General features: G+C 39.3%; 1 protein-coding gene across 3 annotated transcripts in view; it reads right to left on the bottom strand.

Moving 5' to 3' along the window:
• The window catches only part of GRM3 (glutamate metabotropic receptor 3), a 224,013-nt gene that overhangs the window by 14,173 nt on the left and 196,813 nt on the right, over positions 1 to 13,027 (bottom strand). For 2 of the 3 annotated variants that reach the window (XM_023226652.2, XM_023226653.2), the window contains 2 exons: positions 11,369 to 12,435; positions 218 to 392 (listed from right to left, as the gene is read on the bottom strand). In XM_023226652.2, the coding sequence (XP_023082420.2) occupies positions 218 to 392; positions 11,369 to 12,435 (1,242 nt within the window). The remainder of the gene's footprint in view (positions 1 to 217; positions 393 to 11,368; positions 12,436 to 13,027) is intronic. The other variant, XM_026449012.1, reaches the window with a different exon arrangement.

The raw sequence follows: 13,027 nt of genomic DNA on the forward strand, positions 1-13,027 counted from the left end.
CTAGACTGTATGTACTGCCCAATAAGAGCTTTGACTTGTTTGCTCCTTACTGCATCCCCAGCACCTAGCACAATACCTGACTCACAGTGTTCAAATCCATACTTAGTAATCGAATTGAGATTGTTCACGGGGACAGACATGTGTTGCCTGTTCTTGGCAGGCTGGTCGTGACTACAGTACTACATATGAAGGAGTTAGTGCTGAGTTCCATACTTACACTGAGAGTATGTGGTCCCAGTTCCACTGACACTGAACCTGTTGAGATGCAGTCTGTGTGTGACAACATTCTTCTGGGGTTGAAACAGGATGATGTGAACCTTGGGTGCAAACAAACAGCCCAAGACCACAAAGCCACTCAGGCTGACAGAGATGCACATGGTTGTCGTCTGCACCTACAAGAGAAGGTTGGCTAGTAAGTGTCTGGCTGTACATTCAATCAAATGGCCAACTAAAGAGAGTGCTGAAACAAGACCAAAATGAAAAACCCAGAATAATTGACAGCTCTATTCTGATTATAGCCAAATCAGTACAGTAATTATATTGAATCTTCTATGTTTGGGGTCTTGGAAATATTGCTTAGGATTTGTAAGCAAACACCATTTGTGTGGGGTGCTTTTGAATGCTTGCCAAGACTTCGCAAGGATTTTCTTGTTTGTTTTATTTATATTTTTATAAAGATATTTCTGTAAAACCACAGAATTTGGAATCTTAAATAGTAAAACATATTCAATGATGAAGTGGCCAGATTGCTGGTGATTTCAGTCTATGAACTTGGCTTTTTAAAGGTTTAAGGTTATTATAAACAAATTTGTTTTTCTTTTTTATATTTTTCTATCTCCCTTGCTTGCTGGAAGCTCTGCCTATCAACTACTGGTTTACCCTATTCTTTGTTGGGCATCACTATCAGCTTTCTTCTGTGGTACCTTTGTTTTGCTTATCTTGTTGGCATCTCTCTGGAATTTTGATTCATCAGTACTCACTGTTCAATCTTCATGTTCTCTAGGCTTCTATACACCCATTCTTGACAGATAATTTTCACTTCTCCCTCACTGTTTTCCCTGAAAGTTCCCCAGAACCAGGGTTTATCATGTCTTCTCATTCTCATCCCAGAGTAAATTTAGATTTGTTTTCCTTTCCCCTTAGGCACATGCTATTATAAAGTAGCATAGTTTCAAATGCCCCAAATGACTTTAGGCATCTATGAAACATTTCTGTAAAGTCTCTGACCTTCCTCCCTAACCAAGGAAAGCTGAAGACTGAACACATAACTGGAGAAACCATATAATTTTAGAAGGCTTCATTTTACCTTTGATTTTTTAAAAAAATTCAGGTTGCCCTGTGGCATAATTCTTTAGACCTTGTTTACTTTGAATCCTGAAAGCATAATCCATCCTCATCATTTTAAAGTTCTTGTCTCTCTTAACTATCCCAGTGCTCTCCACCTTGGGGACCCTAATCGCAGGCTCCTTTCTTGTCAGCTTCTCAGAAAACAAGCTGCTATCTGACTCTGTGATGCAAAAGCCTTCATAAATATGGGACAATTTGTTTTCTACATATATGTACAATATGATGTTAGAATTGTCCTCTTTCTGCCTCAGTTGCTGCCTCTGACTCTGAAGCCAGTGTGAAGGATATCAGAGATCATGGGAGGGGAAGACAAATCCAAATTTGCAAGATTTCCAGGAAACCTTTTCTGAAAGCATTTCTATAACCCTTGAAACTACTCACACACTTTAAGACATTACAAGAAGAGGTGAGAAGAGGCTTTTAGGAGGAGGGGATCTTGGGCAAAGCTGTACTGTGATTTTTGTCTCCTCGCTGAAGCAAGGAATGCTTCAGTGTGGCCATTTACAAAAAGTCAGGTGTTTCTGCAGGAAGAGGATGCCCTGAATTGGGACCTGATTCCTGCCTTGGAAATCAAGAAGGTGGTGAAAAGGCTCATTGCTCTAGTGGCATTGCATAAAACTTGCAACTGTCTTGGGGTAGTCCTTTGTTCTGAGAATTTATCAAAGTAAAGGCTATGTGAATGGTATGCATGGACAAGATGGGCCACACAAGAGCCATTATGCATGGTCTTGGGCCTATGTCTTGGCCTGGAGACCTTCACAGAAAGAGGCTTGGGGTAGGCTAGCTGGATGCCCTGAGAATGAGCTTGGAGCCACCAGAGACAAATCACAAAAGAGAACTGCCTGTCAACTCACTCAAGGTCCTTCAGGGGAAAAGGCCAGAGGGCAACTTCTAAAGATCATGTGAAAAATGAAAACACCCTCTAGTTATCTTCCAGGCATCTGAAGGATGTATCTTTCCATGTGTGGACTTAGAGATCATAAAGTCATCTAGCCACGAAAAACTATCTTACTGCTTCCTTATTACTCTTTAATCAGGGCTGAGAGGGAAGTAGCAACTGGTGGATTGGGGAACATGAGCACCAAGGAAGATGCCAAGAGGACACAGTTTTGATTATTATATAGGACTAGATATTTTAATTTCTTAATAAAGACAATTTTCAATTGAAAATGATGGTAGTACCGTATGTTACCTAAAAGCATATAAATGCATGGGTCTACCAAGGTCATGAACGTTTTTTCTCATTGTGCTATCCCCAGCACCAGAATGGAGCCTCACATGTGGTGAACATTTGGTGTTTGCATATGTGCACAGGAATTTCCATCCCAGGGTGGGGGATGATTACCCTTGCTAAATACTGAAGAGATAATGGAAGGAGCATTAAAGTTGTATTTTTATCATAGTTTGTGCACCATGTTTATTCAGCATACCTGTTATAAATTTGAAATACCTTTTATTACAAAGCCCGAATATCAGTCTCATAGTTTCAGTTATCCAGTTCCATCAGTAAGTCACACTATTAAAAGTCTGCTTTTATCTGTAATTCTGTGTTCTGACCCTTTGAATACTACCAGCTCACGATGCTCTGTTTTCATCTTTGTCGAACTCGCAGCAATGCTTAACACAGTTAATCACTTCCTTCCTTTTGGATTCCTGGACACATCTTTCCCTCAGTGGTTGTTCTTTGTCTTAGTTATCTATTCTACTTGAACTTTAAGTGCTGGACTTCCCCAGAGCTCAGTTGTGAACTCTCTTTCTTCACCATCCCATTGAGTTTCATGGCTTAAATATTGATCATGTCCAAATCAATTATTACTGGTTTTGACCTAAACTTTGGGCTTCTAGAATTAAATATTCAACTGCCATCATGACATATTCTTTTGGTAATGAAATAGGCATATCATAATAATGTAACCCAAATTTGGTCCCTTTCCCCAACTGTCACTGTTTGAGTAAGTGACACCAGATGCCACCCAGTGTGCAAGCCAAAGACCATCCTTGATTTTACCATTACACCCATACATCCAGTCCAACAGCAAATTCTGTTGGGAAATTATTCTACACGAGCTTCTCATGTTATTTTGTGAGCAAGGCTCTGCCTTTTTTCCAGAATGTCTTTTCAAGGATTTTGTGTAGCAAAGAGCTTTAGAGATAGACACAGTGACTACCTCTAGAACAAAGGGCAGCATACTATTCATTATAAAAGATTCAGGTTCCCTAGTCTCAGAGTTCCTCTCCTGTGATGTAACCCACTGATGGTACAGGGGTCACCTGGATTACTTTGTGTAGCCCTGTGAGAAGTGGCACTCAGGAAACCTGTGCAAATGCTGACACTCTGGCTACTGCTATTGCTGTGAGTCATAAAGTTCTTTTTGCTAGCATTAGTAAAACTGTGGTAGGCTAACTTGTTGCCTTGTAAGTATAGTAAAATCTCAGGCACTACAGTCTTTGACAGTTTTGACAATGAGGAAAGAACGCCAACAGACACATGGCTTTTTCAGAAAGAAAATATGAGGGCTTCAAGGACTGATTAACAGGATTTGAGGAAGTACGTGGGAATCGGTAGCAAACATGTTGACCAAATTGTATGACTAAGCAGTAATAAATACTGTTCCACTTTATTGCCTGTTAAGGAGGAGGATTTGGAGATGTGGTTGAAGGTTGAGTAACACGAAGTAGGTTTAAACACAGCTCCTAGACTGATGCCCTGGCTGTCGTTAACTCTTCTCTGGAAGGTAGAGTGGGGTGAATTTCCTCCCCGTTTGGATTCAGATCCACCTGATTCTAATAACTAGTACTAACATTTGTCCTAGGTAGGCATAAAATTCCACTCTCTTTTACACAAAAATTGCAGAGACATGTACCTACGCTGAGCATTGAGAGACTTTCAGAGAAGGTAGAAGCCAGGTGAATCATTCGAACTTTGACTGGTTTCCTTGGGAGGCTGAGACATCAGGGGCACATATGCTTGTTAAGGAAGAATGGCAACAGCTGGGCCCTTGAAGGATTAATCCCCAGCTGTAGTCTCTTATTCCAAACTTAGATTCATTCCAAGATGACAAAGGATTCAGAGTTTTGTTTTGTTTTTCAGTGGAACTTAGCTTTCTGGGAAGCTATAGATGAGGCACTGATTTGTATTTGGGTGCTTACTCACCTGGATTGGTTTACAGTGTTCACAAAGAATGAGAAAGGGAGGCAAAAAAATCTAGACAAATTCCTACCATCAGCGACAGCCCTGGAAAACTTCCCCAACCCTTATGCTAAAACAAGGCAAGACCCTAAGAGATATTATCATGATGAGAGAGCAAATGCCCTGTTAATTTTGTATCAAAAAGAAGCAAGTCACACTTGCTGTGTGAGTCAAGGCCAAATTAGTAAAGTGCACAAGCCGTGAGTTCCAGCCAGAAAGCTATAGGCTCTAGCTTTAGTCAATGGGTCACCAAAGTTGAAGCGAATAGTGACAGTAATGATGATCTTATTTCAAAATTTAGTCTTTTAGGTGCACAAAAATATTGGACCTTATATGGTTGAGCCATAGGTAGCTGCTGAGTGCTTAAAACTGAAAACAAATGTGTCTTATTTATTGGCAAGGAGCTGCTCTCTCACGGTGCTGCCCTACTCCCCTACCCCCATCCTAATTTTAGCTGCTTTAAGGAAAATATTATTTAAGGTTAGATTAAAATTTCCCTATCCTGAAGAGTGGGTGAAGTCCATACACACCAGACTAAGTATGCTGAGGAACTTCAGAGAGGGGAGAAACTCAAAATTTTAAGCCTTATTGGTGATAGACACCCAAATCACCATCCTAACCTATTAGGGGAAAGGCAGGGCGGGGGCTAGTGTAAAGCAAGTGAGGCACTTGCCTGAGATACAAATTTAAGGAGGCATCAAAAATGCATTAATCAAGACAATAATGCAATATTTAAAAAATCAAAAGTAATGCTAAGTCCATGATGAACACAATGTCAACATTTTGAATAAGGATAGGATCAATAACAGCACTATGCTATTGCATATTTGATCCTAAGGCAAAAAGAAAATAAGTAACACTGATCCTCTTTTGAGTACTGCTTATGCAGGTGTCCTAGCCCACTCTGCATTGCCTTGTAGAAATAAGAACTTGTCTGGGTGTGGTGGCTCTTGTCAGCACTTTGGGAGGCTGAGGCGGGCAGATCACCTGAGGTCAGGAGTTCGAGACCAGCCTGGCTAACATGGTGAAACCCTGTCTCTACTAAAAATACAAAAATTAGCCCAGTGTGGTGGCACGTGCCTATAATCCCAGCTATTCGGGAGACTGAGGCAGGGGAATTGCTTGAACCTGGGAGGCAGAGGTTGCCTGAACCCAAGATCATGCCATTGCCCTCTAGCCTGGGTGACAAGAGCGAAACTCTGTCTGGGGAAAAAGAAAAAAAGAAAAATGAAATCAGGACTCAAGGACCCTACACAAGTGTTGATACTCTGGGTACTGCTATGACTATGAGTAAGAAAGTTCTTTGTTTCTGAATCAGGAGTCTTATGTCTTCTGACACAAGGATTCTGAAACTGTGGCAGGCTAACCTGATAGATTGCAACGGGGTAAAAACCTTTCACAGTTCTTGACAGGTTCTACCTCTACTTCTAACCATCTCCATTGTTAACATCCTATTGTCAGACGGTTCTGATCCCAGTACCCACCTCAACTTCCTAACCAGTCTCCTCGTTTATGCCTTTTTGCCGTATAGTAATAGAGTCTTTACAGCAGCCTGATTTTTTCTACTAAAATGTGAGATCATAATCTCCCCTGCTTAAAAATCTTTCAGTGATTTTCCTTTCCATATAGAATAAAATATAAATTCTTTGCTATGGCTTATAAAGTCCTACATGATTTAACTCTCCTGCCTATTTCTCATATCAAATCACTCTTCCATTTAGTCATTAAACTGTAGCCATATGCTTTTCTTTTCTAAGATATTTTTGTTTAAGAGTGTTTGAACTTGCTGTTTCATCTGCATAGCACATAGAATTCCAATGTCTGGCTGCTTCCCTTCAGTGGAATTTTTTCTTCAGTGGAATATTATGAAATAGGTACCAGCAAAGTAGGGGTGACAAAAATTGTTTAAAGAATTTGAGATATAATATATATTTTTGAATCTTCAAAATAGTCAGCATGGGAAAATAGGAATTTCTTTGTAAGTATTTGAACCTTGTCAAAATTCTAGAGTCAATTTCCAAGACTCTGCCTACTGTAAGTAAATTGTTTCATGTGCTGCAACCCCCAAAAGAACCTAGAGTCTTGACACTCCAAGTATGGTCTTAGTCTAGTAGCATGTCCATTTCCTGGGAGCTTACCGATATGGAGATCCTTGGTCCCCATCCTTTCTTACTGAAATCAGAATCTTTAGTTCAACAAGATCCCCAGGTGATTTGCATGCACATTAAAATTTGAGATAAACTTCAGTAACCCACTTTTCAAGGCGATTTAAAAAAATCTCATGGCCGGGCGCGGTGGCTCAAGCCTGTAATCCCAGCACTTCGGGAGGCCGAGACGGGCGGATCACGAGGTCAGGAGATCGAGACCATCCTGGCTAACACGGTGAAACCCCGTCTCTACTAAAAAATACAAAAAACTAGCCAGGCGAGTTGGCGGGTGCCTGTAGTCCCAGCTACTCGGGAGGCTGAGGCAGGAGAATGGCGTGAACCTGGGAGGCGGAGCTTGCAGTGAGCTGAGGTCCGGCCACTGCACTCCAGCCCAGGCGACAGAGCGAGACTCCGTCTCAAAAAAAAAAAAAATCTCATTACAGCATTCACTACTGAATGAGCCTGTATTTTCATTCATTCATTATTTATGCTCCATCTCCATCTTCACCTTATTCCCACTAGACTGTAAGTTACAAAAGAGGAGAGACTTGCCTATGTTGATAACAGTACCTCCAAGGCCTATAGTAAGTCCTCACATATTTTTTGGAAGACATGAACAAAACACTCAGTAATTACTATAAATGAATTTCTTTATGGATAACTTTCCACTCAAACATGGCTGAATTTTTATTTACAGGATTTAAGCTATGTATTAGATCCCAATGACTCAGTGTTTGATTCTTAAACTATCTGAGAGTGGTTAGTTGCAATATAGCAGGAGATGACTTGGATAGTTTCTCAAAAATCCTTTGAATTTTTTATTCTAACTGAATGTCTTGTTTGCTCTGTATTGAATTCCTATAATAGCTTCAATTAGTCCTCCTTGATCTAGACTCCACCCTTTCAAATTCATCCTTCATATTAAGGATACATCTGTGTTACAGTATGAAGGGCATGGATTTGAATCAGAAAAACTACTATTTCTTAACTGTGCCACCTGGGGAGTTCATTATCCTCTGTTTACTCATCTTTCTAATGGATAATGAAATTTGCTTCCAAATTTTATCAAAGTGAAGATAAGTGAGCTCATGTGTTTAAGGCATCTAGGAGAGTTAGTTGATCAGGAAGGTTTCTTTCCCTCTTGTCTTTCATCATGTCACTTTTTTGCCCAAGCAAATAACCAAAACAAAACAAACTCAAGACCTCAAAGCCCTTAAACATTATCTAAATGAACCAGCCCTGCCCCTGGCCCATTTTCCACCTGAGTAAGACTGATATGGCTTCCTTCTGGTTGGTTCATTCCTGTCTAGTCTCCAGAATATTCCCTATATTCTCTAAATACCTTAGTTGTGTTTGCCCGCCAAGGTTAAGGGGTAAAAATCCCGTCTTCAAGAAGTAATCCTGGAAAGATCATGATCTTACCTATACAACTCTTATGGAGCCCACAGGTATTTAGAGTTTATCTCACCAATTTAATCATAAACTATTCTATGTTTATAATTCTTGAATTCTTTATTGTTTAATATCTTTCTTCCAGCTGAGATATAAACTTTGTGGACTGGAATCTTGCCTTATGTTTATTTATAACTCACAATGGGTGGCAAAGCACTGAGATATAAACCTTGTTGACTGTTTGATGCTCAAAATTTTTTCAGCTGCTCTTCAATTATTGCTGCTGATTCTGTCTGAACCACATGATTTTCCTCTGGGAAATTTAAAATCTCAGTCTTGTTCTGGAATTTCTAGAGCAAGAATCCCAAGTTCAAATGCTTGCAGGGTCTATGAAAGTTTGTAAGTGAAAGGGACCACGTGTGAGAATTCAGAGATTAGTGGGAGATAGGGGCAACAGGAGTAAGAGTGCTCTATCTTCAGGGGTGAGCACTGCTCAGGTCCAGCTAATTGTTGAGTGTAGGAATTTGGGCTCATGCTTTTACTTTCTTAAGAGAAACCGAGAATACGGATATTTATGTAAAGTTTCTCAAGTTTCTAACTTTGATAAGTATTTCAAAAACAGTACAGGCCAAACTAGGCATATTGGTGGGACAAGAAGAGCATGTGATTCATTAGGGCAGAGGTTTTCAATCCTGGCTGCAATTCAGGGTTACCTGGGAAGCTTTGAAAAATCCTGATGTCCAAGCCACAGGCCAGACCAATTAAATCAGAATCTCTGGGGCTGTGTCCCAGGTATATATTTTTTTGATGCTACCCAGTTGATTCAATATGCAGCCAAATTTGAAAAACACTACATTGGAGGCTTCTGTCTACCTTTCTCATTTCGTTTGTAAACTAAGGATTGGTATTATTTGTGAGGCTTCAGATGATCTTAGCGTCGCTGGATACCTTAATTATCACAGACCTTAAAAAACTCTATTCCACAACCTCTATCCCATTTCATTTGCCTTATGACTTCTTCTATGTGGTGAAAGCTCTGGTGTCTTCAGCTAATTTCATTCAGTCTGTTGTTCTACTCTATTGCTATCATGTAAAGAAGAAAGTCATTTTTTTGTGTGTCTTAGAAGTAAATGCTAATTCACTGAATAAAATTAAATTTTTATAATGTTATTTGTTTATTCTCAGTAGTATTTTCTGCTCTGTCATTTTTTTTAACCAGCTCTTTTGAGAATGAAGAATTTCAAATCATATGTCCAGGACAAAATAATTAGTATTATAACTATTTTGCCATCTCAGTACTCCAAATCATGTCTGCTAAGACTGGCTTCCTAAAAACTTAAAAAAAAAATCATGCAGATCTATGGGACTAGATGTATATATAAAGACAAAAGATAGAGATGGGGCATTATAATACATTAACTATAGTTCTCCATGTTAATCCCCAAATTCTAACACTCCAACTCCCCTGTGGTTCATATACTCTGCTCTTTGACTTTGCTGATCCAGCTCTGATGTTTCCTCTTCTTAAAATTTTCCAAAATTGTTATAGGTAGTCTTGCTGCACAACATTGAACTTAGGTTCTTCGTCGTTATTGTTCATCCCTTAATGTAGCCCATAGGTTTCAGTCACATGGTTGTGAATAATTTAGCGCGACTAGATACAATATAATTTGCCAACATCTTGATCCCATGCTTTAAACAGATTTGCCTTTTTTTTTTTTTTTTTTGAGACGGAGTCTGGCTCTGTTGCCCAGGCTGGAGTGCAGTGGCCAGATCTCAGCTCACTGCAAGCTCCGCCTCCTGAGTTCCCGCCATTCTCCTGCCTCAGCCTCCCGAGTAGCTGGGACTACAGGCACCTGCCACCTCGCCCGGCTAGTTTTTTGTATTTTTTTAAGTAGAGACAGAGTTTCACCGTGTTAGCCAGGATGGTCTCGATCTCCTGACCTTGTGATCCGCCCGTCTCGGCCTCCCAAAGTGCTGGGATTACAGGCTTGAGCCACTGCGCCCGGCCTGATTTGCCATTTTTTTTAAACAAAAGTGTTTATCTATTTTAATTGACAAATGACAATTGTATACATTTATGTACAGCATGATGTTTTAAAATATATATGCATTGTGGAATGGGTAAATGGAGCTAATTAACATATGCATTACTTCACGTACTTACCACTTTTTATGGTAAGAGCTCTTAAACATTGACCCTCAGTGATTTTCAAGAATACAATGTAGTCACCACATTATACAACAGACCTCCTGAATTATTCTTCCTATCTAACTGAAATTTTATATCCACTCTGTCTTCTTTTTGGGCTGCAATTTTCTAGATTTTGGCAATGTAGGAATTGCTGGTAAACAACAGATTTGAGTATTTTTACAACCTATGGAGGCAATTCATTTTGTGAAATCATGGTGCAGCAAGTAAACCATTATGCTTCTGGAAAAGTTTAATCTCTGACAAGTTAAGAAACATAGAGAATAAAAAACAAATGCCTGAAGAGAGAAACATTCTTATACTCACTCATTGTAAGGTACTGAAATGAGGTACATTTTATGTAGCATTTTAACAATTTGGAATATTATAATGGAATGATGAAGTTTCTTTCAAAAGAGATGGTAATTATAAGGGAGCCCAGAAATTTGAACTGTATATTACTAATAATCTGTTAATTAACATTAATTAGGTTACCTGGATATGCACAGTAAAATTTTTAACTATTTAAAGAAAAATATACATGTATATATAACTAAAGCTATAGAAAAGACAGCAAATTAACATTGTATTTTAATCTGTTTTAGAGAAGTAATGAAGCATGAGTGAAAGTTTCTATCTTTAAACTTATGCTGGCTTAATGTTGCAAGTATATTTTAATTTACAGATTGATCCATGGTAGCCAAGTCCTCCTATATCTAATTTAAAGTATTCTCAAACAGATTCACAATTAGATTCTTAGTTTAAGTCTTATTCTATTGTCAATCACTTTTTAAGTTTAATTAGTATTATGTGTACATGTATTACATTTTATATCCCACTAGATTATACATTGTGTAAATGTCCATATCATTTATATTTCTCTTCCCTTCTGTGCCTAGCACAGTGCTCTGTATGTGGTAGGTATGAATTAAATGCTCTCTACATGTAGAATTAATTTTAACATATAATATACAGGCTCATCATGGCATTTGAAATTACTCAACTCATTGAGATGAAATAAAAGGAGTCTAGTTTAAATACTACACAAAAAACACTGGCAGGAGAAAGAACAAGAAAAATAAGAAACAATCAAAGACTTACTCTGTAGTCACTTGATGTCACATAAAATATAGGGAGGAAGGCCAACCAGATGATGCACGTGGTGTACATGGTAAAACCTATGAACTTAGCTTCGTTGAAATTTTCTGGGCACTTCCGCGTTTTGAAGGCGTACACAGTGCATAAGATCACCAGGATCACATCGTAGGTAAGAGAGATCAACATGCTGGAATCTTTGACATTGCATTTTAGGATGACTGTTTCCCGCTTCTCTGCAAGGGTATACCTCCTGGTGCCTGGGGCCTCCAGGATGAGCCACACAGACACCATCGCAATTTGCACCAGGATCAAACCCAGGCAGATGAAAACCTGAGAACTGGGGCTGATGAATTTTGGCCTCTGAGCGCCATTCTTGACCCCATCAAAGATGCGGGCAATGCAGTTTGTCTTGGTCAGCAGGGCTGAGTAACAGATAGCGAAGGAACTCCCCAGCCCAAGTCGGCGCAATGCACAGATGACTGGTGATGGCTTGGCAATGAAGAAGAATGTCATGCAGTATGACAGGCCAACCCCAAACAATAAGATGTAGCAGAGTTCTCGGCCCGATGCTTTGACCAAGGGTGTGTTGTTGTGCTTGATAAAAACAGTTATAACCATGCATGTACACATAAAACCCAGACAGGCAATGGTGACTGGGCCAATGGCCCAGGCGTCTTCCCACCTGATGTAGTCCTCAGGAAGGTCATAGCATCCAGTTAGGTCGGCAGTGGGCCATTGCCCAGGCCCACAATCCATACAGGTAAATTCATCAGCCAGGTATTCGTAGGATTCACAGGGGATGCAAATCCAGCAGCAGACATCCCCTGGTTGCATATTCTTCATTTCATTGGGGGCACAGGGGTCACTGCACTGGGAAGTGGGGACTGAGTTCCGGGACCAGTGGATAGAGTTGACATCTAGCGATAAGGTTTCCGCCCAGTGACCAACTTTCAAGTAGGAATACTTTCCACCTACATTTTGGAAATTGAACACGTTGTATCGCCCCATTCCATCTCCAAAAGTGTCAAACTTGACTATGCTATCTGCATCTTTATTTGGGTTGAATGGAGCTGTGATATGTAAAGTGAAAGAAAAAAAAAAGAACACTTGTTTAGGTGTCTTATGTGTGATAGTCAATTACTTTATGTCATACACTGAAATAACAGGAAATGGAGATTCAAGTCTGAAATAATTTATCAGTTACCATTGAAAGTTACACTTCAAAAGCTACTAAAGTGCTCCATGCATTCATAAATTCATTCACTTACCATTACTGAGTGTCAAAGGGTGCCAAGTACCAGTGATAATCATGAATACAATACAATGCTTATTATGTAACAGTGGGATTTACAAACACGTGGTCATATGTTTTATGGTGGGCATGTATCCTCTTCTTGAAAGACTTCATGATAAGAATTGGACAAAACATTGTGTCTCATTGTTATTACATATTTATCTATATACAGCCAATAAAATGTTTCCCATCTTAAATATTTTCATGAAAACATAAAACAGGAAGAATTTTTCTCCTTCAAAATAAAGAACATTTTTTCATTACAGATGCATGATATGATTCTTTTCAAGTTCAGATGATTCAGAAAGAAAAAAATTTAAACTACCTATCATACTTCAACTCAATAGTTTAATATTTTGGATATTAAA

Source organism: Piliocolobus tephrosceles, chromosome 8 (assembly GCF_002776525.5).
Source record: "Piliocolobus tephrosceles isolate RC106 chromosome 8, ASM277652v3, whole genome shotgun sequence".
NCBI classification, from domain to species: Eukaryota; Metazoa; Chordata; class Mammalia; order Primates; family Cercopithecidae; genus Piliocolobus; species Piliocolobus tephrosceles.